We start from the raw sequence: 27,015 nt of genomic DNA on the forward strand, positions 1-27,015 counted from the left end.
TCTTTTTTCAGAAATCCCACGGCGCTGATTGGCCGCTGCCGGACCAATGAACGACGCGGGATTTCCAGGACAGACAGAAAGACAGACAGACAGGCAGATGGGATAAGACGATTATATATATATAGATATAGGCCCATTATACTGCATGGAGGGCTGTGTGGGGGTCACAGTTGGGGGATCATACTGTGTTGGGGTCACCATACTTTGCTTTGGGAGTTGAGGTGGGGTACAATAGGGTCATTATACTGCGCATGTGGAGGAATTCACCATGGGGGTATCATAATGTGTTTGGGGACACTTTTGTTGGCATCACACTTTATGGGGCAATGAAAAAGGAATCTATGACTTCAGCAGGAGAAAAATTACTATGTAAAGGCTGGAAAGTTGTGAGATCTTCTGTGACCCCGACAATTATTTACTTTTTTTTTGGATGGGGGGAGGGGGCCCAAATAGAACTTCTGCTACGGGGCCCCATGATTCCTATGTACGCCCCTGGTTTCAGGTATGGTAAAATTGATAAAGCAACTTTATTCTTCAGTATGATTACAGCAATACCACATTTATAGAATTGTTTTATGTTTTAGAGAGTTTATTGTGTAAAAGATTTTATAGAAAAAAACATTATTTTTGCATCGCTTTATTCTGAGAACTATAACTTATTTATTTCTTCCATTGATGGAGCTATATGACGGCTTGTTTTTTGCAGGACAATGTGTTATTTTCGGCGATACCATTTTTATTTCCATTCGTCTTTTTGATCGTGTTTTGTTCCACTGGTTGTTCGGCGGTATGATGAAAAAGCTCCGGTGTTCACTGAAGGGTTTAACTAGTGTGACAGTTTTATGGTACACCAAACGTGTACTTTTTTTTTTGTTTTACACAAAAATACTAATTTATGAATACAATATATTTTTAATATTTTTTTTCTTTATTTTGTGATTTATTTTTTTTTACAAATACTTTGTCAATTTTTTTTTTACTTTATTTTTTCTTTATTGCTTAGTCCCTCTATGGGACTCTCACTTTTACCACTCTGATCGCTATGCTTTATAACTGTCAGTTCTTCACTGACACAATCCCCTTAGACCATGCTCAGTGCCTGGTGACGCGGATGTCATCATGACAACCTCTAGTCACCATGGCAAGAATCGGGCCCTCACAATGATGTTGCGAGGGAGACGATCAGAGGGGATATCGATTGCAGCATTTAGAGAGTTAAACTGCCAGGAGCGGTGCGGGCACCTCTCCTGGCAGTGAGAGCCAGGTATCAGCTATGATGTTAGCTGCACAATCGCCAGGATGTACTCCGTACGTCCATGGTTGGGAAGTCATTCCCTTCCATGATGTACCAGGTACTTCCAAGGTCGGGAAGGGGTTAAAAGATTGGAGGTATGTTTTCCATGATTGCACCTGTGCGCCAGAACCCCGGCTGATAAATTGCATGTGTATTTTAACAAATAATCTTTGATAATTGTATACATTTCCTAATAGCATTTAGTGTCATAAATTGTATTTCCGTTTTTTAGAGATGTGACTTTACTAGAATATAACTAGAATGCAACTTGAATTTATTCTTGTACAAAGTATCTTCTTGAGTATTCTGATATCTAACAAGATTTGTTTTCGGAATACGAATAGGTTTTTTTCCCTGTATAAGTTTTCTGATGTATAGCAAGATGTGACTTCTCAATAAAACATTTTTCACTCTAAACATGAAAATGGGTTCTCTACTGTGTGACTTTTTTAGTGTCTAAAAAGGCCTGTTTTAACAGTAAAATATTTCCCACACTCTGAACATGGAAATGGTTTCTCCCCTGTGTGAGTTCTCTGATGTGCAACTAAGGCCACGGCCCCACTATCAGTATTTGGTCAGTATTCTGTAAGTATTTTTTCTCAGGAGTGCAAGCCAAAACCAGGTGAGGAACAATCAGAGAAAAGGTATATTAGAAACAAGTCACCAATTCTGCATTTACCACCCACTCCTGGTTTACTGACCATATACTGACAATGGGGCCGTGACTTTAAACTGATTTCTGTTTAAAAAATATCCCACAATCTGAACATGAATATGGCTTCTTCCTTGTGTGAATTCTCTGATGTGAAGCTAGATTTGTTTGCCAATTAAAAAATTTCCCACATTCTAAACATGAAAATGACTACTCCCCTTTGTGAATTGTCAGATGTTTAACAAGACTTGCTTTCCAACTAAAACATTTTCCACATTCTGAACATGAAAATGGCTTCTCCCCTGTGTGAATTCTCTGATGTTTAACAAGATTTGCATTACAATGAAAACACTTCCCACATTCTGAACATGAAAATGGCCTTATCCCTGTATGAATTCCCTGATGATTAACAAGACTTGTTTTTTGGTTAAAACATTTCCCACATTCTGAACATGAAAATGGCTTCTCGCCTGTGTGAATTCTCTGATGTATAACAAAATTTGTTTTACAATTAAAACATTTCCCACATTGCAAACATGAATATAGCTTTTCCCCTGTGTGAATTTTCTTATGTCTAACAAGTTTGGATTTCTCGCTGTAACATTTCCCACATTCTGAACATGAAAATGGCTTCTCCCCTGTGTGGATTCTCTGATGTGCAACAAAACCTGCTTTCCTATTAAAACATTTCCCACATTCCGAACATGAAAATGGCTTCTCCCCAGTGTGAATTCTCTGATGTTTAGCAAGATTTGCATTACAATGAAAACATTTCCCACATTCTGAACATGAAAATGTTTTTTCCCCTGTATGAATTCCCTGATGGTTAACAAGACTGTTTTTTTTATTAAAACATTTCCCACATTCTGAACATAAAAATGGCTTTTCTCCTCTGTGAAATCTCTGATGCTTAACTAGTCGGGATTTCTCACTATATTGTCTCCCACATTCTGAGCAAGAAAATGGCTTTTCCCCTGTGTGAATTCTCTGATGTCTATCAAGTTGATATTTATCGCCATAACATTTCCCACATTCTGAACATGAAAATGGTTTCTCCCCTGTGTGAATTCTCTGATGTGCAACAAGACTTGTTTTCCTATTAAAGCATTTCCCACATTCTGAACATGAAAATGGCTTCTCCCCAGTGTGAATTTTCTGATGTCTAAGAAGTTTAGATTTATCGCCGTAACATTTCCCACATTCTGAACATGAAAATGGCTTCTCCCCTGTGTGAATTCTCTGATGTGCAACAAGACTTTCTTTCCTATTAAAGCACTTCCCACATTCTGAACATGAAAATGGTTTCTCCCCTGTGTGAATTCGCTGATGAGTAACAAGACTTGCATTACGATTAAAACATTTCCCACATTCTGAACATGAAAATGGCTTCTCCCCTGTGTGAATTCTCTGATGTGCAACAAGACTTGCTTTCCTATTAAAACATTTCCCACATTCTGAACATGAAAATGGCTTATTCCTTGTGTGAATTCTCTGATGTGTAACAAAATTTGTTTTTTGACTAAAACATTTCCCACATTCTGAACAAGAATGGGGTTTCTCCCCTGTGTGAATTTTCCAATGTCTAGTAAGATTTGTTTTCTGATTAAAATATTTCCCACATTCTGAACATGAAAATGGCTTTTCCTGTTTGTCACTTCTCTGTGTAACAAGACGTGATTTCTCTGTAAAACATTTCCAACCTTCTGAGCATGAAAACGGCTTCTCCTCTATGTGTGCTATTTTTTGTTTAACAGCTTTTTTTTGACTATTCTTTTGTATGATGGTCTTTGATGAAGCAGAAGAAAGGACCCCTTCAATAGGATCAGATGACAGATCTTTGCTGTGAAGAGCTGGATGTGTATCTAGGATAACGACATGTTTTTCACATGTATCTGATGGAATCACATGATCATCAGCTGTAAAGTATGAAAATATCAGATTTCCCTCTGAGCTCCTGGTACAGTCATCTGCCAAGAATAAAACTAATTTTACTATATTTCATTAAGCATGCCTTAAAATTATATAATTTATATTATATATTTTAAAACTTTTCCTTGCAAATTGTAATGCAATACAATTACCAACTGACTAAAACTGTAGCCCAAAAATAGTTTTCTTTCAATTTTCTACTGTTGAAGTTGTCTTCTCAATAGGTTCATATTTCAGTTAGCTCCTCACCAATGTATTCCACTTAGATGTTCAGTGGAGTTTCATAAATGATGCTTTAGGCCTCAATCAAACATACTTTTTTAGTCATATGTGAAAAAAATTACTTTTTTCAGGAAGTCAGATCCATTTTTAGTCCATGTGTCAGTTTTTACAATCTAGTTATAATCTGTTTTTTTGTCTTTTTCTTGTTAAAAAAATATAAAGGCTTTTTGAACCTTCTCATGTCAACTGCTGAGTGAAAAATGGACAGCGTTTAGATGATACATAGATGGCATGGGAGTGTTATCCATTTTTTATTCAGACACCCATTGATAAAAATGGGTTAGCTTGATCTGTAAATCTGATCATGTCTACTTTCCTTTTGCTGGTCAGTCGTAAGCTGTGTTCACACTTGTGTTCTAGAATTTTATGCATCTATTCCATTTTAGAAACAGAATTCATGCTCAAAACTGATCTGCTGCACAACTGATGCAAATGGAACCAAGAGTGGCCTCGCTGATCATTATGGGGGTGGTCTAAGATCTATTTTGCTTCCTTTCTTTCTTAAAACTGAAAAAAAAAGTTCTGCATGGTACATTTTTTTGTTAGTTTTTTTTTTTACCATTATAAAAACCTACATGGAAAAAAACAATTGTACCAGTTTTATTCAACACCAATTACAGATGCAAAAAAATAATATGTTAACTGTATTGAACAGTTTGTTATAACTACAGTAAACATGGACATATTTTGTGACCATGTAATTGTTTTGCACCTTTATTTTCTATAGTAACTTTATGGGAAAAAAATCTCTGCCAATAACTTTTCAACTCTTATAATATACTGGTATGTAGAGATAAATCTGTATGGATCAGTATATTATGCTTGCAAACAAATTATATACAGAAGTATATATTTTGTAACAGCCTAAAAGCATGCTATGGCTGCGGAGGAGAGACGTCTGTGTAAAATAGTGTGTAACTCCTATTAAAAACCCTGTGTGAAAATGCCCTAAAAGAAAAGCATATGATTCTACAAGCCATTGAATGAGTAAAATCTGTGACTTCTCTGTGTTTGGTGGCTACTACTCACCTGTGCGGTTATCTGTAGGAATCTCCTCTGTACAGGGCTCATCACCCCTCACATATGTCTCTGTAGTATTAATATCTTTACCCTAAAACAAAAATTGCAAAATTCACAGACAGATAGAGACGTTTGGTGAAAGGATTGTGAAGAACAGGGAAAATAAAATAGATGCAGGTCTCCTGTATAAATCCAACTTCCTACCTCTAACCAGCAGTCTTCATAACCAGAATATTGTGAGAAGATCCAGACATCTAATGTCTATAATCAGCTTTATCCTTTCAGCTCCACCAGGTATAAAACATCTCCTTTTCGTATAGAGAAGCTCCAATCATAAAAGGGCCAATGTCACTAATAAATTGACCATTAAGTGTATAATTCTGGTGGATAACACAAGGCTGAACACTAGATCTTCACAGCCTTCTACAAATCATTGGAGAAATTTCATGACACCTTCTCTCCATCTACCTGATGATCCAGAGGAACTTTGGTATTTTCTTGTTTACAGACCTCTGGAAGAAGAGGACGGGGACATCTCTCTGGTGTTGTCCTCTTACTGGCTAGAACTGTAAGAAACACATATAGAGATTGAATTCATTTTGTATATACAGATAATTATTGGCCGTGTGTATTTAGTCCTGTCTATTACCTGGTGATATGAGGGGCTGGGGAACCTCCATCATGACGTCCTTGTACAGATCTTTGTGTCCTTCTAAATACTCCCACTCCTCCATGGAGAAATAGACGGTGACATCCTGACACCTTATAGGAACCTGACACATACAATGATACCGTCATTCCCCCGATCCCTTCATAGCATTACTGTATAATGTCCCAGCATTCCCAGCAATGTCACCTCTCCAGTCAGCAGCTCAATCATCTTGTAGGCGAGTTCTAGGATCTTCTGCTCATTGATGTCCTCATGTGTCAGGGAATGATGTGGAGGCCCCGAGATTGATCTCAGGGGTCTTTCCCATCCCTCAGACACAGGGGCCTGAAAATGCTCCCTAGAGGTTTTTTTCTCTACTGTGTAATCCTGGTTATGGAGAGAAACATTAATACATTTCACTACAGACAATGTCCTCACCTCTCCAATTCTGACCAACTTGTTTTCTCATAGATGAGAATGTGCGTCATCAGAATCTCTCACCTCTCCAGTAAGCCGGAAGAGGATCTCTAGGGTGAGGTCTAATATCCTCTCCGCCATCTTGTCCCTGTCCCTATCCATCCTTGACCGATCAATCATGAAAATTCTCTTATACAGAAGATCTCCACTGAGAGGATCTGATATTGTAGGGACCTGAATGAGGTAAAGATAAGCCGATGTAAACTCATAAAGATCCCATTTAAACATGACATTTACTGGAGATAATAAGGAGAAGCATGAAGGAGCATTCTCTTTTCTCATAAGGACTGGCACTATCTAGGCCCTAATTGGCTATAGGGATTATATATTAGATTAGGATTTACAGTGACTGACAAAGGACCTAGGTAGCACTGAAATAGTCAATGGGTTCTTCAATGTGAGTAATGAATATAACTATTTTTATTTTTTTACAGCTTTCTGAGAGGTTTTTTACATCTACTTACAAAGTCTACTCAGTTATCACCCCACACAACAGTATCTTCATCGGAGTCGGCAGCTGAATATGTTGCTTATAGATTCACCTTTCATAAACTTCATTCATGTCTCAGTCACTGTCACAAACACCACTACTGCTGTCACAAATTTGTCACGAACACCATTCGCTCGCGACACACGTGACTCGACTGTGACTGTGGGTTGCCAGCTACCAAAACGTTTGCAATTTTACCCAGAGGTGTGAATATGCTCCCCGATCATCGATACAACCATGGATACTGAAAAACTAGAATTAGGGTATGTGCACACGATGCAGAAATGCTCAGGATTTTTTCCTGAGCGTTTCTGCATCTCTCTGGCAGGAAAAAACGCATGCGGATTGTACATGCGGATTGTACATGCGGTTTCCTGCCAGGGACATGCGGAAATGAAGCGGTCTTCACTTTCATTTCCGCATGCGGGTTGACAAGCGCTTCCCAAGCGATTTTAGCATCACTTGGAAAGTGCTTGTCAACTTCACACTATATAAATCCATGCAACCGGCATGGATTTATATAGTGTGTGATGTCAAAAAATAAAAAATAAATCTATACTTTACCCTCTGATGGCCCCCGGTGTCCTGCTTCATCGGTCCCGGCTGCCGGCAGTGAAGACTGTAGGACCTTCCGACGTCGGCGTCACGTGACCCGTCACATGACTCTGACGTCAGCGAAGGTCCTTCATTCAACCGCGAAGTGCGCGGGAAGCCGGCAGGACGCAGCGCGGGCCGTCAGAAGGTGAGAATATATGTATTTTTTATTTTATTCTTTTTTTTTTAATGGTACCTGGGTCTGGATGAGAGTCCTCTCATCCACACCCGGGTACCATCCGCACATTAGACCGCATGAAAAGCGCATCAACATATACAGTGATGCGGATTCCATGCGGTCTAATGCAAGTCAATGGCGGCAAAAGAGCAGCGTTTCCGCAAAATTAATTGACATGCTGCGGATTTTTGACCGCAGCGTTTACGCTCCGGAAAAATCCGCATCATGGGCACAGCACATGCGGATTTCCATTGGGGAACATTGCTGCCCTTCTACCATGCGTTTTTCATGCGTTTCCGCGGCGTTTACGCAACTGCAAAAACGCCGCGGAAACGCATGAAAAACGCATCGTGTGAACTCAGCCTTATAATAGAAAAAAACTTAAAATATTGTTTTACTTTGTCTCAGCTATGCAGTACAGACAGAACGACTCACAAGGGGAAAGCATTAATGCCCCTGCATTTAACACCTTTGTGCCAGTGGAGGCATGCAGGGACACATCTGCTGGCACAAATGCTTATCCAACATTGACAGCAATCTGTTAATTACTATATATTCATACTCCATGTCTGCTCTTCATCAGATAACCTGTTTCAATTAACTGTTCACAGCATGGACTACAGGCAGTGATGGAGTGCCCCCAGTCTTGAATCTGTATAACTCATAACCACACTTTTGACAGTCACCTACACTGAGATCAGAATCACCAAGCGTGCAGATACCAGGGTCACAAATAACCACTACATAATGAGGACGACATCTTCATTTTTTTTCTACAGTTGTATATGTGTAATTACTTCAAGATGGAGTATGGTGTAACAGCAGGTGACAAACAGTGTATAAATAGAGCAGGCTAGAGAGGCAGAGTCTCTAAGGATGGTCAAAGGTTCACCAATCAGAGTGCAACAAAGGGTTCAGCTCAGGGGAAGGCAAAACATCTGAGTGGGTCGCTAACCACGTAACCCTAATTACAACTATGGTGGCGCACCTTAATTATGGGTATAGGTGATCCTCAGCAGATGACCATGCTGTTAGTGCAAATAAATCTCTACACAAGGACCAATATATGGTGACCATATTGTGCTAGATAACAGTCCTGTAGAATATGTTGGAAGTTACAGTACAGTTACAGATAGTGACTTGCTGCTGAAGTTCTTTCTTATGGAGTTATTCACTTTTCCTGTATTTTCCATCTGACCCAGATCAACATGACAACTTCTCCCAGCCACAGCTCATCTGCAGAGATTACAATAAAGACATATTTGACTTTCATGGGAACTCCGTAATGACAAGCATGGAGGTCTTCAACAGACTCCCGAGTGTCATACCAACCGATCGGCGACCCGCGATCACATTATAATGACCGGAGGTCCGAGAGAGATCCAGTGTGTCACAAACTGAGACAGAGACAGAAATAAACAACACTTTCTTTACTAAAACAGGGATTAAACTAAAATTCAGTATTGCATGAATCAGTCTCAGGTTCTACCTGGGGCACTGTCTCTACTAACTACACACAATCAGCAAAAGCTGAAATCAATGTGCCAATCTCAAGGTTTCCAGTTTATATGAATTATTCTAGTGATCCGGAACAATTTTACCTAAACACTGTGTCAATCTAGTGAGGGTGTTCTATAGGGACCCCTGAGATGGCATACTGAGTACAGTCATGGCCAAAAGTATTGAGAATGAGACAAATAGTAATTTTTCCAAAGTTTACTGCTTCTTTTTTTGTAATGGCAATTTGCATATACTCCTGAATGTCAAAGAGTGATCAGCTTAACAGCAATTACTGTACTTGCAAAGTCAATATTTGCCCAGAAAATGAACTTTAACCCCCAAAACACATTTCAACATCATTGCAGTCCTGCCTTAAAAGGAGCAGCTAACATCGTTTTAGTGATTGATCCATTAACACAGGTGTGGGTGTTGATGAGGACAGGGCTGGCGATCAATCAGTCATGATTAAGTAAGAATGACATCACTGGACACTTTAAAAGGAGGCTGGTTCTTGGTATCATTGTTTCTCTTCAGTTAACCATGGTTATCTCTAAAGAAACACGTGCAGCCATCATTGCACTGCAGAAAAATGGCCTAACAGGGAAGAGTATCGCAGCTACAAAGATTGCACCTCAGTCAACAATCTATCGCATCATCAAGAACTTCAAGGAGAGAGTTTCCATTGTTGTCAAAAAGGCTCCAGGGCGCCCAAGAAAGACCAGCAAGCGCAAGGACCGTATCTTAAAACTGTTTCAGCTGCGGGATCGGACTACCAGCAGTGCCGAGCTTGCTCAGGATTGGCAGCAGGCTGGTGTGAGTGCTTCTGCACGCACTGTGAGGCGGAGACTCTTTGAGCAAGGGCTGGTTTCAAGGAGGGCAGCAAAGAAGCCACTTCTCTCCAGAAAAAACATCAGGGACCGACTGATATTCTGCAAAAGGTATAGGGAGTGGACTGCTGAGGACTGGGGCAAAGTCATTTTCTCTGATGAATCCCCTTTTCGATTGTTTGGGACATCTGGAAAACAGCTTATTCGGAGAAGAAGAGGTGAGCGCCACCACTAGTCTTGTCTCATGCCAACTGTAAAGCATCCTGAAACCATTCATGTGTGGGGTTGCTTCTCAGCCAAGGGAATCGGCTCACTCACAGTCTTGCCTAAAAACACAGCCATGAATAAAGAATGGTACCAGAATGTCCTCCAAGAGCAACTTCTCCCAACCGTCCAAGAGCAGTTTGGCGCCCAAAAATGCCTTTTCCAGCATGATGGAGCACCTTGCCATAAAGCAAAGGTGATAACAAAATGCCTCATGGAACAAAACATAGAGATTTTGGGTCCATGGCCTGGAAACTCCCCAGATCTTAATCCCATTGAGAACTTGTGGTCAATCATCAAGAGACGGGTGGACAAACAAAAACCAACAAATTCTGGCAAAATGCAAGCATTGATTATGCAAGAATGGACGGCTATCAGTCAGGATTTGGTCCAAAAGTTGATTGAGAGCATGCCAGGGAGAATTACAGATGTCTTGAAGAAGAAGGTGCAACACTGCAAATATTGACTTGCTGCATTAACTCATTCTAACTGTCAATATAACCTATTGGTACTCATAAGATGATTGCAATTAAATTTCTGTATGTGATATAAACATCAGACAAACACTAATAAAAACCAGAGGCCAGCAGATCATGTGAAAATATAATTTTGGTGTCATTCTCAAAACTTTTGGCCATGACTGTACAATCCTACCACTATTAACAATAACAACGAATGAAACTATACGAATTGCTCTTATACCCCTAGTATAGGGATACCCGGGTATCTTACAGTTACGGTACCGTTAACCTCAGATGTGGTCTATCACTGGCCTGTGAATCGCGGTGGCTGCAACTAGTTCTGGAAAACTTTGGCACCAAATAAAAAGCAACGTTCACAAAAACAGCAAAGGTTCCTTGTCTTGTCGGCCGATGCCGAGCCCACACGCTGGGGACTTTACTCCTGTAGCCTCAGGTTAAGGTCTGGGAAGAACTCTTCACCAGGCTTGTCAGTATCCTCTCAATGTGAATGGCACCGGACCCCGTCTCTCCTCTCGCAGTCACTCACTGTTTGCCAGACCACCGACCACGCGCTCTGTCACAGAGATGATGTGGCGCCCCAGAGGGTTCGACTCGCCACAGGGATGCTGCACTTCTGCTATGGAGTGTGGTGTTCCTCCTCTGAGGTAAGGCCGGTATGATGGTAGTGACCTAACCTTTTGCATCCAACACCACATTTCCACCAGAGGGAGCTAGTATGCACTAGTGCTGCTCCCCTGGTTACAGGGAGACTGGGGAACACAAAGTGGTAGGAACCAGTTAGTGGGTGTGGGTGGAGGAACAACTAGATAGTGACACTTTAGATTTCATATTTAATAGAATGCCATCTTTGATCTTGGTCTTTTTCGGTCTTCTGCTGGTTCCTTTTGGTCTAGCCTTTGCTAGTCTGTCGGCTGTCACTGTGCTGTCAAAATACTTTGTGTAATGTGACTTCCCTCCGGGAGCGCAGATCCTGTGTGGGCCTGCACCGGCATGGGACACAGCCCTCGTACCCTGATCTTTGGGACGAGAGGTAGGTTGCAGACAAGGAATGTCTCAACCCGGCCGAGGACAAGAATCAAGAAGGCCCGGGAGCTTTAGAGTGTGGCTCCCTTGCAAATGGGTCCCGGGGAGGATTCAGACGGAGCGGAGCACGCCACCTGTCCTCGCCTACCTGATCTATTCAGAGGGATTCCGGCTGCAAGAGGGGTACCGGCCCCCAACACCCGACCTCGTACTCTACGTCCAGGACGGGAAAGCCCGGTTAGGCCCTGAGGATCCCGCCGGGCGTCGGATGGAGAGGAATTGCCACCCGAGCCCTACACCTGAGAGGAGCTCAGAGGGAGACCCGGCCTATCCACACACGCACAGACGGGAAAGGGTGAAGTCCGTAGTGCAGGAACACTCTGGTGAAAGGTCGCTACCGAACACTGGACTTCCTCGGAGGTAGTCGGACCCCCGTCCCTGGTGGCCGCAGGACTCCGCGAGGAGCAGGGAGTCGCCTTCCCGCTAACATCTCTGAGTGAGTAAAGCCTTGGAAGTTCACCCCTATGGCCTCCGGACTGTTCATTACGCGCCATACCACGCGACGCCCGTACTCCCTGCGCTACTGCTACCCCCCTGCTTCCTGTTTGCCTGCCCTGAGGCCTTGCTCCGCCTGTGGGGAGCAGTAATAACTTTTGCCGCCACGACACCGGGCCTCAGCGAACTGCTAGCGGCGCTGGTGGCCCTTCACCAGACACCACAGGTGGCGTAGTCGTTAATCAGCCACTCAACCCGGAATAGCCCACACCATCTCTTTCTAATGTGACGGCCCTGAGCACGGATCGGGCCCGGGCCACGGCTGCATCCCATCTCTTCAACGCAGGGCCCGACAGCCACCCCAGGGCCCACGTAGAGGGTTTAATGCAGGTCCCTCTTGCTACTGAACTGACCGTCGCCACTTTTAACCAGTCTGCTGCCATTGTCAAAAGTCTTTTATAATTTTGTACTTTTGCACTTCTACACTTTTATACCTTGTTATGCAACATTTAAGAGATGGGCCTCCCATAAAGGGATGATAGTTTTGTTATTATAAAAAGAAAATTTCCTAGGTGTTACTTCCTTTGCAGCCCGCGGACGTGCTGTGTTTTACCAGGGGGGAATGTGGCGCCCCTGATGGTTCGACCCGCCACAGGGATGCTGCACTTCTGCTATGGAGTGTGGTGTTCCTCCTCTGAGGTAAGGCCGGTGTGATGGTAGTGACCTAACCTTTTGCATCCAACACCACATTTCCACCAGAGGGAGCTAGTATGCACTAGTGCTGCTCCCCTGGTTACAGGGAGACTGGGGAACACAAAGTGGTAGGAACCAGTTAGTGGGTGTGGGTGGAGGAACAACTAGATAGTGACACTTTAGATTTCATATTTAATAGAATGCCATCTTTGATCTTGGTCTTTTTCGGTCTTCTGCTGGTTCTTTTTGGTCTAGCCTTTGCTAGTCTATCGGCTGTCACTGTGCTGTCAAAATACTTTGTGTAATGTGACTTCCCTCCGGGAGCGCAGATCCTGTGTGGGCCTGCCCGGCATGGCACACAGTCCTCGTACCCTGATCTGTGGGACGAGAGGTAGGTTGCAGACAAGGAATGTCTCAACCCGGCCGAGGACCAGGATCAAGAAGGCCCGGGAGCTTTAGAGTGTGGCTCCCTAGCAAATGGGTCCCGGGGAGGATGTGTGGCACCCCAGGGGTCTGGTTGCCACAGTAATAGAAATATTATGTCTGAGAGCAAGTGGGAGGTTTCTCTGGTCAGGAGCCCTAAACATGCAACACGGCCCACCCAGACCTGGGAGGGGAGGAATCTGCCCTTATAAACTGGGTCTGGGGCGGGATTAGTGAGTGAAGTCCCAGACAGAGACGCAGTCAGGTCTGGAGGACAGCAGACACAGGGAAAGTGACAACAGGAGCTCTGTAGGAGCAGGAGCGAGTGCCAGAGGCTGGAAGCTAGAAAGCTCGCCTTGGCTGAAGACACTAAACCCGGACACGGAGTCCGAGGCTGTGGGGACATCCAGGTCCAGCAGCAGAATCCAACCGGCAGGAGATTCCATGTCCTCTGGCCTTAGAAGCCCGGAGGCACGGTCACAAGCAAGGGACCAGCACCGCCATCGTGAAGCGGAGGCTAATGGAAGGCCCCAAGTCACTGGCCATACGGGTGAGCACCACACGGTATACTCAGGGACGTGGGCTACTTCTACCCGCATAGAGCAAGGTAGCCAGGAAAGAGTGCAGATAGTCGGGGAGGCCTACAACTCCACCTGGCCAGGGGAGATCCTACTTGCTAACAGACTGACCAGGCCCCTACTGCTAACCAGTACTCCCGGGAGGGTCTGCGTTATACCATCAGTAAAGACCCTGAACTGCACCACACGTCTCTGTGTTTCATCGCCGCACCAGCACCATTACTACTGGGACGCTCACACCATCACTCCCATCTTCCACACTAGCTGCCCTGAGGCAATACTTCTCCCGTGGGGAGTTATCCCATATTCGGCTGCGCAAACAACATCAGCCTCAGCGGTCTGCAGCGCAGCGGCGGTCCCCACTGACCGCAATCCACGGGTGGCGTAGTCGGACATTGTTATTACCTAAGACTGCCACTGGTTTGACCGCCCTGGGCACGGACCGGGTCACAGCCATGGGGGACTACAACCCCCAGCGATCCGGCTCCGGGTATCCCCTACACAGCACAGGCCCAGGGGGCGCGTCAGATGCAGACGGAGCGGAGCACGCCACCTGTCCTCGCCTACCTGATCTATTCAGAGGGATTCCGGCTGCAAGAGGGGTACCGGCCCCCGACACCCGACCTCATACTCCATGTCCAGGATGGGAAAGCCCGGTTAGGCCCTGAGGATCCCGCCGGGCGTCGGATGGAGAGGAATTGCCACCCGAGCCCTACACCTGAGAGGAGCTCAGAGGGAGACCCGGCCTATCCACACACGCACAGACGGGAAAGGGTGAAGTCCGTAGTGCAGGAACACTCTGGTGAAAGGTCGCTACCGAACACTGGACTTCCTCGGAGGTAGTCGGACCCCCGTCCCTGGTGGCCGCAGGACTCCGCGAGGAGCAGGGAGTCGCCTTCCCGCTAACATCTCTGAGTGAGTAAAGCCTTGGAAGTTCACCCCTATGGTCTCCGGACTGTTCATTACGCGACATACCACGCGACGCGGTGCCCGTACTCCCCGCGCTACTGCTACCCCCCTGCTTCCTGTTTGCCTGCCCTGAGGCCTTGCTCCGCCTGTGGGGAGCAGTAATAACTTTAGCCGCCACGACACCGGGCCTCAGCGGACTGCTAGGGGCGCTGGTGGCCCTTCACCAGACACCACAGGTGGCGTAGTCGTTAATCAGCCACTCAACCCGGAATAGCCCACACCATCTCTTTCTAATGTGACGGCCCTGAGCACAGATCGGGCCCGGGCCACAGCTGCATCCCATCTCTTCAACGCAGGGCCCGACACCGAGTCCCCCAACACCCAGGGTAAAACACGGGCTTTCTGAGTAGAGGCGTCACAACCATATCCTCAGTCTCTTTCCCTCTCACTCGACACTTGGCTCATTCAGCAAAAAGTCTCTAGTCCACTCTGCATGGACTTCCACAAAACTCCAAAGAGCCACACAGCTTTCCCCAGCTCAGCACTCGTTCTTCCGCAGGGACATAGCTTCACCAGGGCCAGGGGTTAACAACCCCCACAGGAAAGCATGTTACGATGAAGATTACGGGTTGGTCCCCCTGTCCCCACCGGCTCGACTTCGTAGACTGGAATCTCAGGGCTCATCCATTTTTTTACCAGGTACAGAGTCGCCTCCCATAGTTCACTCAGTTTTCCGGACCATCGTTTGATTCTCACCAACACTCTATCCCCCAGGGAGAAAGGCTCGGCTTGCACGGGACGCGCATCCCTATGGGTCACTTGACTGAGTCGATCACCCACCACCTGATGCACCACCCTTAATCGCCGCCGGTGTTCTCGAACCCATTCTGATGTGTTCCGAGGGGGATTGGAGGAGGGACCTGGCATGCTCAAATCCTCAATGTCCCTCCCTGGCCTCCCGAACATCAACATGTGTGGTGAGTAGCCAGTAGTGCTGTGCACTCTATTATTGTAGACCCACATCAATTCGGGGAGATACTCAGGCCAGCGTATCAGCTGTTTACCCTCTAACGTCCTCAACATCTGCAACAGAGTCCGATTAAAGCGCTCACAAGCTACGTTAACTTGAGGATGGTAAGGTGTCGTTCTCAACGGTGCGATACCATACAGCTGGTACAGCTCCTTCATCAATGCCCCCTGAAAACACGCCCCTTGATCCGAGTGTATTCTTTGCGAACACCCAAACACCTGGATGAAATGTCGACACACGGCCTCAGCCACCGACTCCGCCGTCTGATCTCTTGTCGGCACTGCTACAGCATACTTGGTGAAGTGGTCTGTCATTACCAAGCAATAGGAATACCCATATGTTGAGTATCCTATCAAGACATAGTCAATCATGAGCAGCTCTAAGGGAGCGGAAGTCTTAATAGATTGCGCGGGCGCCCGCTGCTCAGGGCTCTTACTGAGCCCACAGACCCGACACTGCCGACACGCCTCTGTCACCATCCCCTCCAATTCAGGACAATAGAGGACTCACTGTAGCCACTGGAGTGTCTTTTCACTCCCAAAGTGGGCCCCCTTCTCATGCACCTTGCGAGCGACCACCCCATAGGGATTACTAGCTGGTACCGGTGCTGCAGTTCAGATGGCAGGTACACCTTACGGTACAAGAGGCCCTGTTCCACACACAACTTATCCCACTGTCGCAGTAGGTTCATTCCTTCCACGGACAGCTGGGCCTTGTCCTCTGCACGCGGCCAGAACCCTTTTTGTACCTAATTGCGCACTAGTCCAATGTCTGGGCAATCGTTCTGGTCTTTCGCCCAATCCGAGGGTGTTTTTCCCAGAACACACGGCATCCCTGACGCCACCCCACTTGAATGTACCACACTTCGGAAGATAGGTACCTGCCCCAAGTCAGGGGTTTCAGTGTCCTCAAGCTGGTCATCGACATTTTCCCCCGAGGACCCAAGGGGCACCCTTGAGAGTGCATACGCATTTCTGTTTTCCCGTCCAGAGCGAAACTTAATTCGGTAGTTAAACTTAGCAAGGCGAGCGACCCACCGCTGCTCCAACGCTCCCAGTTTTGCGTTTTCTTGGTGAGCCAGAGGGTTATTATCAGCCAGGACTAGCACCTCAGCTCCTGTTAAATACTCGGCAAAGCGTTCTGTCATCGCCCACACCAGGGCCAGTAGCTCTAGGAAAAATGAGCTGTAGTTAGCTGGGTTGCGTTCAGTGTCTCTTAAAGACCTGCTGCCATAGGCGATTACTCGCTCCTGACCATCCTGCACTTGTGCTAGTACCGCCCCCAGCCCATGCAGACTGCCATCGGTGTATAACAGGAAAGGGGAATCAAACCGGGCATGCGCCAACAACGGAGCACTCGTTAGGGCGGCCTTCACCTCCTCAAATGCCTTTTGCTGCTGGAGTCCCCATGGGATGGGGCGATTTTGGGGGCCCTGTGCTGTCCCTCTTAAAAGCTCATTCAGGGGACTCACTACTTGTGAAAACTTAGGTACAAATCACCGATAGTACCCTGCTAAAACCAAGAAGGCCCGAACCTCTCTAAACACTCAATCTGATTCTGTAACAGTTGGCACTTCTTAGGTTTTATTTTTAGGCCGTAACAACTGAGCCGCCGGAGAACTTGACGTAATTTCTCAAGATGGTCTTCAAATGAGGTCCCGAACACCACAATGTCATCTAGATATATTTGGACTGATTCAAAATTCAGATCGCCTAAGCAATGTTCCATCAGGCGTTGGAAAGTTTCCGGGGAGTTAGTGAGCCCGAACGGCATCCGGTTGAATTCATAGAGCCCTATTGGTAGGACAAACGCCGTCTTGGCCCGATCTTTTTTGGCCACTGTTACCTGCCAATAGCCACTTGCTAAATCCAACGTCGAGAAATATTTGGCCCGACCCAATGCCGACAGAGACTCTTCTATGCGAGGGAATGGATATGCGTCCTGCACCGTGTGACCCTACAATTTGCGATAGTCCACACAAAACCGAGCTCTGAGCTCAGCCAGGCAAAACCCACAGGGTCCTAATGCTCTCCTGCTGCTTTCACAGTTCACACTCTCACAACATCACGGGCACACTGATGGGCAAATAGAATCACACGCTCCCATGCCAGCGCGCTGTTAATGCTGCTGTCAGAGCGTGACAGCGGCATTTAACAGGTTAACAGTCGATTGTTAAGAGGCAGGACCAGGCAGTATGTTGAGTTGTCATTTTCTCAGACTCGTATCATATTAATTTTTCAGTCGATGGAGTTGTGTGATGGCTTATTTTTTGCAGGGTGAGATGGGATAGATATGACGTTTTGATTGCTTGTTACAGTATTTTTTTGTGGTATTGCAGTGACCAAAAAAAATGTAATTTTGGATTTCCTGAATTTTTTACGGTGTTTACCGACCAAGTTAATTATTTTTATATTTAGATAGACCAGACTTTTCTAAATGCAGCTATATCACATTTGGATTTTTCTTATTTTTTTATTATCTTTAATTTTAATAGGGGATAAGGAGTGGGTGATTTGAACTTTTGTGTTTTTTTTATTGCTTTCAGATTTTTTTTTTTTACTTTTTGACTGTACTTCCCTTAGTCCCCTTAGGGAAGTATAACCTGCGATTGTCTGATCACTTGTCCTTCATGCTTCTCTCTGCTGACAAGCTTTTTGGAGATGGAAATTTCATTCTCCAGCAGGACTTGGCACCTGTCCACACTGCCAAAAGTACCAATACCTGGTTTACAAACAACAGTATCAATGTGCTTGATTGGCCAGCAAACTCACCTGACCTTAACCCCATAGAGAATCTATAGGGTATTGTCAAGAGGAAGATGAGAGACACCAGACCTAACAACGCAGACAAGCTGAAGGCTTCTATCAAAGCAACCTGGGCTTCCATAACACCTCAGCAGTGCCACAGGCTGATCGCCTCCATGCCACAGGTGCATTGATGCAGTAATTGATGCAAAAGGAGCCCCGACCAAGTATTGAGTGCATTTACTGATCAGACATTTCAGTAGGCCAACATTTCGGATTTTGAAAACATTTTTCAAGCTGATGTTATAAAGTATTCTAATTTACTGAGATAAAGACTTTTGTGTTTTCATTGGCTGCAAGCCATAATCATCAATATTAACAGAAATAAATACTTGAAATAGATCACTCTGTTTGTAATGACTCTATATAATATATGAGTTTGACATTTTGTATTGAAGAACTGAGATAAATTTACTGTTTGATGATATTCTAATTTTGTGAGAAGCACCTGTATATACCTGATGTAACACATATATTTGTGACAGTCTGCGGGACTCACTCAATGATAATTGTGGGACTGTTACCAATATATTCCCATTCAATAGAATCAAACGTCTTAGTGGCATCAAGAAACGTACAATCCTGTCTTCATCACCATCCACTGGCAATTGAAGGTTAAGAAATAGATCTTAGGAAACGATCCTAGAAACCTTAGAAATGGATATTTACCTTTAAGACAAGGAAGAAAATCCCCTTTATCTTAGGTCTTCTCCATTCTCTTTTGATTAGGGGTTCTAAAGGCCTTAATTAATTTGACAGTATTTTCCATGGTAAAATAAAGCTGACTCCTCTCCTCATTTGAAGAGGATCACGAGGAAGCAAGATAAAAATATTCACCCTCCAAGCAAACCAGACTAGACTCCGGTAAGTTAGACCTGACAATTTTGCATGAATCACATAAGGTTAAGTTTCTTGTTCGTAGCACTGTTTTAAGGAATTCTTAATCTCTCTTTTAATCAAGGATTTGATATCAGAGAGAATGGAAGGAGTTTCTTTAGAAATAGTTTTCTAAATAAATGACAGGCATAATCCTTTTTCATGGGTTCTAAGTAGTTTAGATTTACAAACTGCACAATCCTTATTTTTAGACTTTGAAATGCATTTCCAGGGTCTGTCTGCCAAGGGGTTGGTTTTGCATCTTCCGAATGATCCACTCTAGAGGCAGCAGGGTCTTCCATGACGAAATCGGAAGAGGACTGGTTTTCACCACAGTGATATCTTCAGCTTACTGTTAGGCAAGCCTAAACCATGCAACATCTAATTCTGGCTCCCTAATGACTTCACTAGGGTTTGTTCCACAGTGTTATTCTGCGTTGTCTAGTGAAAGGCAGTCTGCGCAATACATGGGTTTCCCAGCCAACTTGCCCAAAGCACTTATGCCTCCGAACTATACTTCGCCCGCTGGGTAAACACCTATTTAAGAAGTGTCGCAGCTTCCAGGGCCAACACCCTGACCAGAGTGTGACCCTGGTAAGTGGACAGAGTAGTAGAGATTAGCGAACTCCGAACATGGACTACTCCTGGAAGTCCTTCTTACAGCTCTGGCATTCGAGGAGAAGAGAGAGAGATATTTTCCAGCTCTAAAGTTAGGGTCTCCATTGATTTCTATAGGGTTAGGGTTTAGGTTCAAGTTCGGTTACAGTTCTGGTACCCAAACTGTAGGGTAGGTTCACATGATCGATTTCTCCACATACATGAAAAATTATTCTTATCAGAGTTTGATCAGAGTAGCATCAGTTTTTCTCCCAAAAAGAAACAAAAAGTTCTCCACCTTGTCCTTTCTCTAAGTCGGTGAAAATCAGACCGCTCTCGGATGTCATCCCAGTATGGTCTGATTTTTTTCAGACCCATAGACCTCCATTAAACCTCGATTGTCGATTTTGATCCGACACCTTGGATCAAAATTTGAGGAAAAAAAATCGGACATGTGCACAGCCACATAGAATATCATAGGTAGGAGTGCTATCCGTGAAAACAACAGATAGCACTTATACAAGAAAATCGGACGTGTGCACGAGCCCTTAGAGTGGACCATCTCTCTTTTGGAACGGTCATGGGTAAAAGGAAAAAATATTTCATATTTTTGTCCCTGAAAAGAAATAACTATCTTTTCTATTGTCTAATTAAGTTTCAATTGCTTCTAGTTGATATACAGTATACGGCAGTTTGCTGTGTACCTATTTGACGATTTCTATGTTCACTCATTAAGTTACTTCAATAAAGCATTTGTGAAAAAAAAAAAAAGAAAATGGAAAAATGTCTAATTTTCATCTTCCAATCTTTATTGTATGTTCTGTTGTGAATAAAATATAGCTATAAGAGACTTCTAAATCATTGCATTCTTGTTTTCTTTACATTTTAGACAGCGTCCTAACTATTTTGGAATTGGTTTGTATATTTATACATTACAGCTTTTAATAAGAACGCTCACATTTCAAGTGTGATTGTGGAAGAAGGATTGTGTCACAATCCATTGTCCATTCAGTTTTAGTACATGACACCTGGCGGACTATTCTATGGTGTCACTCGTGCCAGGCATGGCACACACAACATACCAGTTGTACTTGTGCTGTATTACACAATTTACTGTTCCTTGCTCAATATTCTTCCTTTTTCACCATATAAACCTTTAAAATAAACCTGTTGAATTGGTTTAATCTCAGGAGTGTGCACTGAGCTTGGAGAGGGGATTCCAAGTCAACACCTGCCGAAAGGGGAAGGCCTTCCTGCATTCTTATAGAGCTCCCAGCAAGATTCTGGTGGAAGCACCAAGCCATAGCAAGGTGACAACTAAAAGACATCATGCTTACAGAGAAAGGTTTAAGGGGTGTTACATAATTTAACAATAATTTCTGATATCTTCCTCAACAAGTCGCTGAATGTATAATACTGGTAGATAAAGCATAAATAAAGACCTTCACAGCCTTCTACACATCTTATGTAAGAATTCATGACATCTTCTCTCCATCTACCTGATGATCCTGAGGATTTTCTTGTTTACAGTCCTGTGGAAGAAGAGGACGGGGACATCTCTCTGGTGTTGTCCTCTTAGCGGATAGATCTGGAGGAAACACATACAGGGACTGAATTCATTCTTTACATACAGATAATTATAGGCCGTGTGTATTTGGTCCTGTCTATTACCTGGTGATGTGAGGGGCTGGGGAACCTCCATCATGACGTCCTTGTACAGATCTTTGTGTCCTTCTAAATACTCCCACTCCTCCATGGAGAAATAGATGGTGACATCCTGACACCTTATAGAAACCTGACACATACAATGATACCATCATTCCCTGATCTCCTCATAGCGTTAATGTATAATGTCCCAGCATTCCCAGCAGTGTCACCTCTCCAGTCAGCAGCTCAATCATCTTGTAGGTAAGCTCTAGGATATTCTGGTTAGTGATGTCCTTATGCATTGAGGGGTGAAGTGGAGCCACCGTGATTGGGCTCAGGGGTCTTCCCCATCCCTCAGACACAGGGTCCTGACAATGCTCACTAGAGGTCTTCTTCACTACTGTGTAATCCTGGTTATGGAGAGACACATTAATAAATCTCACTACAGACATTTCCAGAGTCCTCACCTCTCCAGTTCTGTCCATCTGTTATTCCCATAGATAAGAATGATGTAATGTGACGTCATCAGAATCTCTCACCCCTCCAGTAAGCCGGAAGAGGATCTCTAGGGTGAGGTGTAATATTCTCTCCGCCATCTTTTCCCTGTCCCCATCCATCCTTGACAGGTCAATCAGGAGAATTCTCTTATATAGAAGATCTCCACTGAGAGGATCCGATATTGTAGGGACCTGAATGGGGAGAAGATGACGATGTAACATCATAGTGAATCCCATGGAAGAATACAATTACTGGAGATAATAAAGTGAAGTATAACGAATCATTCTCTCTTCTCGTAAGGGCTGGCACTGTCTTAGCCACTAATTTAATGAATTGATCACATGGTAGAGCAAGAATTACAGAAAATGATGAGGGACCCAAGCGGCAATGGAATGGGAATTGCAAGGGATTATGTCACATAATATTTTACACTATTCTGAGAGTTTTCCTGCATACTTATTGACGTCTAAATCCTATATATTTTAGACCACTCACAGTAAGAAGCAGTGTCTTCCTGGGAGTCAGCGGATGAATACGCTGCTCATAGATTCATCTTCCATAAAACTCATTAATGTCTATGTCACCTACACTGAATTCGACATTACTAACACTAAAGGTACCAGGTTCACAAATAACAACTACACAACGATATCTTCCTTTACTACTACAGTTGTATATTCATATTTGCCCATATTCCTACATGGATGACATTACTATTACAAGAAGTGATCATACACTGCAAAATTACAAAGTGATCAAGGACTTGTATATTGTATGATCGCCAGTGACGTAATTACAGTCCGATGGGCACCAGTGCAAAATTTGGACCTGGCCCCCCTCCATGTTGGTCACATGTATAGGCCCTTGTAGTGTTCTAAATCCTAAAAGGACACATATGTTGCCCCCCTCTCCACCATTATGTAGTAATGTCCCCCTTCCTGTACTAATGTCCCCCCATCCTAGGTCCCTTTTAGGAATATATGTCCCCCATCTTGGGAACCTTCCTGGTATATATGTCCTCCCAATCCTGGGTTCTTCCTAGTATATATGCCCCCTATCCTGGTATATGTGTCCCTCATCCTGATATCTATGTCCCTCATTCTGGCCCCATCCTGGTATATATGTTCCTCCCCCCATTCTGGGCCCCTTCTTGGTATATACAATATGTCCCCTATCCTGGTATATATGTTCCCTATCCGGGTTTATGTCCCCTGTTCTGTGCTGTTCTTTAATGCTTAAAAAAATAAACTATTCTACTCACCTTCCATCTGCTCCCCTGCCGCGCAGTGTACTCTTCTGAAACCAACAGCTGACTTCAGGTACAAGCAACGAGCAGCACATGACGTCATTGCTATGCGCCCCCAGTTACGTGCACGCTGACGTCATCTGCTGGCCTCCCATTGGCCGCATTGGCCGGCAGTGCACATCAGGCTGAAGTATGTTGAAGTCTGAGGTCACTGACAGAGATAGAGCCTCCTCTATTATATCTGAGGTCACTGACAGAGATAGAGCCTCCTCTATTATATCTGAGGTCACTGACAGAGATAGAGCCTCCTCCATTATATCTGAGGTCACTGACAGAGATAGAGCCTCCTCCATTATATCTGAGGTCACTGATAGAGATAGATCCTCCTCCATTATATCTGAGGTCACTGACAGAGATAGATCCTCCTCCATTATATCTGAGGTCACTGACAGAGATAGAGCCTCCTCTATTATATCTGAGGTCACTGACAGAGATAGAGCCTCCTCCATTATATCTGAGGCCACTGACAGAGATCGAGCCTCCTCCATTATATCTGAGGTCAGTGACAGAGATAGAGCCTCCTCCATTATATCTGAGGTCAGTGACAGAGATAGAGCCTCCTCCATTATATCTGAGGTCACTGACAGAGATAGAGCCTCCTCTATTATATCTGAGGTCACTGACAGAGATAGAGCCTCCTCCATTATATCTGAGGCCACTGACAGAGATAGAGCCTCCTCCAATATATCTGAGGTCAGTGACAGAGATAGAGCCTCCTCCATTGCATCTGAGGTCACTGACAGAGATAGAGCCTCGTCCATTATATCTGAGGTCACTGACAGAGATAGAGCCTCCTCCATTATATCTGAGGTCACTGACAGAGATAGAGCCTCCTCCATTATACCTGAGGTCAGTGACAGAGATAGAGCCTCCTCCATTATATCTGAGGTCACTGACAGAGATAGAGCCTCCTCCATTATACCTGAGGTCAGTGACAGAGATAGAGCCTCCTCCATTATATCTGAGGTCACTGACAAAGATAGAGCCTCCTCTATTATATCTGAGGTCACTGACAGAGAAAGAGCCTCCTCCATTATATCTGAGGTAACTAACAGAGATAGAGCCTCCTCCATTATATATGAGGTAACTAACAGAGATAGAGCCTCCTCCATTATAGCTGAGGTAACTGAGATAGAGCCTCCTCCATTATATTTGAGGTAACTGAGATAGAGCCTCCTCCATTATAGCTGAGGTAACTGAGATAGAGCCTCCTCCATTATATCTGAGGTGACTGAGATACAGCCTCCTCCATTATATCTGAGGTCACTGACAGAGATAGAGCCTCCTCCATTATATCTGAGGTCACTGACAGCGATAGAGCCTCCACCATTATATCTGAGGTCACTGACAGAGATAGAGCCTCTTCCATTATATCTGAGGTAACTAACAGAGAAAGAGTCTCCTCCATTATATCTGAGGTCACTGACAGGGATATAGCCTCATCCATTATACCTGAGGTAATTTACAGAGATAGAGCCTCCTCCATTATATCTAAGGTCACTGACAGAGATAGAGCCTCCTCCATTATATCTGAGGTCACTGACAGAGATAGAGCCTCCTCCATTATATCTGAGGACAGTGACAGAGATAGAACCTCCTGCATTATATCTGAGGTCACTGACAGAGACAGAGCCTCCTCCATTATATCTGAGGACACTGACAGAGACAGAGCCTCCTCCATTATATCGGAGGATGCTGAGAGATAGAGCCTCCTCCATTATATCTGAGGTCACTGACAGAGAAAGAGCCTCCTCCATTATATCTGAGGACACTGATAGAGATAGAGCCTCCTCCATTATATCTGAGGTCACTGACAGAGACAGAGCCTCCTCCATTATATCTGAGGTCACTGACAGAGATAGAGCCTCCTCCATTATATCTGAGGTCACTGACAGGGACAGAGCCTTCTCCATTATATCTGAGGTCACTGACACAGACAGAGCCTCCTCCATTATATCTGAGGTCACTGACAGAGCGCCTCATCCATTAGATCTGAGGTCACTGACAGAGATAGAGTCTCCTCCATTATATCTGAGGTCACTGGCAGAGATAGAGCGTCCTCCATTATATCTGAGGACACTGACAGAGATAGAGCCTCCTCCATTATATCTGAGGTCACTGACAGAGATAGAGCCTCCTCCATTATATCTGAGGACACTGACAGAGATAGAGCCTCCTCCATTATATCTGAGGTTACTGACAGAGATAGAGCCTCCTCCATTATATCTGAGGTCACTAACAGAGATAGATCCTCCTCCATTATATCTGAGGTCATTGATATAGAGCCTCCTCAATTATATCTGAGGTCACTGACAGAGATAGAGCCTCCTCCATTAGATCTGAGGTAACTAACAGAGATAGAGCCTCCCCCATTATATCTGAGGTCACTGGCAGAGATAGAGCCTCCTCCATTATATCTGAGATCAGTGACAGAGATAGAGCCTCCTCCATTATATCTGAGGTCACTGACAGAGATAGAGCCTCCTCCATTATATCTGAGGTCACTGACAGAGATAGAGCCTCCTCCGTTATATCTGAGGTCACTGACAGAGATAGAGCCTCCTCCATTATATCTGAGGACAGTGACAGAGATAGAGCCTCCTCCATTAGATCTGAGGTAACTAACAGAGATAGAGCCTCCCCCATTATATCTGAGGACACTGACAGAGATAGAGCCTCCTCCATTATATCTGAGGACAGTGACAGAGATAGAGCCTCCTCCATTATATCTGAGGTCACTGACAGAGATAGAGCCTCCTCCATTATATCTGAGATCAGTGACAGAGATAGAGCCTCCTCTATTATATCTGAGATCAGTGACAGAGATAGAGCCTCCTCCATTATATCTGAGGTCACTGACAGTGATAGAGCCTCCTCCATTATATCTGAGGACAGTGACAGAGATAGAGCCTCCTCCATTATATCTGAGATCACTGACAGAGATAGAGCCTCCTCCATTATACTGTATCTGAGGTAACTAACAGAGATAGATCCTTCTCCATTATATCTGAAGTCACTGATATAGAGCCTCCTCCACTATATCTGAAGTCACTGACAGAGATAGAGCCTCCTCCATTATATCTGAGATCAGTGACAGAGATAGAGCCTCCTCCATTATGTCTGAGGTCACTGACAGAGATAGAGTCTCCTCCATTATATCTGAGGTCACTGGCAGAGATAGAGCGTCCTCCATTATATCTGAGGACACTGACAGAGATAGAGCCTCTGCCATTATATCTGAGGTCACTGACAGAGATAGAGCCTCCTACATTATATCTGAGGTCACTGACAGAGATAGAGCCTCCTCCATTATATCTGAGGACACTAACAGAGATAGAGCCTCCTCCATTATATCTGAGGTTACTGAAAGAGATAGAGCCTACTCCATTATATCTGAGGTCACTGACAGAGATAGAGCCTCCTCAATTATTTCTGAGGTCACTGAAATAGATAGAGCCTCCTCCATTATATCTGAGGTAACTAACAGAGATAGAGCCT

The 27,015-nt window shown here is 44.5% G+C and overlaps 1 protein-coding gene across 2 annotated transcripts in view; it reads right to left on the bottom strand.

Annotated features, from left to right (window-relative positions):
• Positions 1-635: 635 nt before the first annotated feature.
• LOC141271971 (uncharacterized) overlaps positions 636-27,015 on the bottom strand; it is a 352,339-nt gene continuing 325,959 nt past the window's right edge. The window contains exons 1-10 of one of the 2 annotated variants that reach the window (XM_073682226.1): positions 22,253-22,435; positions 21,944-22,123; positions 21,738-21,861; positions 21,566-21,654; positions 6,328-6,477; positions 6,034-6,213; positions 5,827-5,950; positions 5,646-5,743; positions 5,187-5,268; positions 636-3,913 (exon numbers count right to left, since the gene is read on the bottom strand). In XM_073682226.1, the coding sequence (XP_073538327.1) occupies positions 2,157-3,913; positions 5,187-5,268; positions 5,646-5,743; positions 5,827-5,950; positions 6,034-6,213; positions 6,328-6,477; positions 21,566-21,654; positions 21,738-21,861; positions 21,944-22,123; positions 22,253-22,435 (2,967 nt within the window). In that variant the 3' untranslated portion in view covers positions 636-2,156. Of the gene's footprint in view, positions 3,914-5,186; positions 5,269-5,645; positions 5,744-5,826; positions 5,951-6,033; positions 6,214-6,327; positions 6,478-21,565; positions 21,655-21,737; positions 21,862-21,943; positions 22,124-22,252; positions 22,436-27,015 lie in introns of those variants that run through there. The other variant, XM_073682225.1, reaches the window with a different exon arrangement.

The sequence above is a fragment of the Phyllobates terribilis genome, unplaced genomic scaffold (genome assembly GCF_046119375.1).
Source record: "Phyllobates terribilis strain yellow unplaced genomic scaffold, ASM4611937v1 Scaffold_5__5_contigs__length_657084704, whole genome shotgun sequence".
NCBI classification, from domain to species: domain Eukaryota; kingdom Metazoa; phylum Chordata; class Amphibia; order Anura; family Dendrobatidae; genus Phyllobates; species Phyllobates terribilis.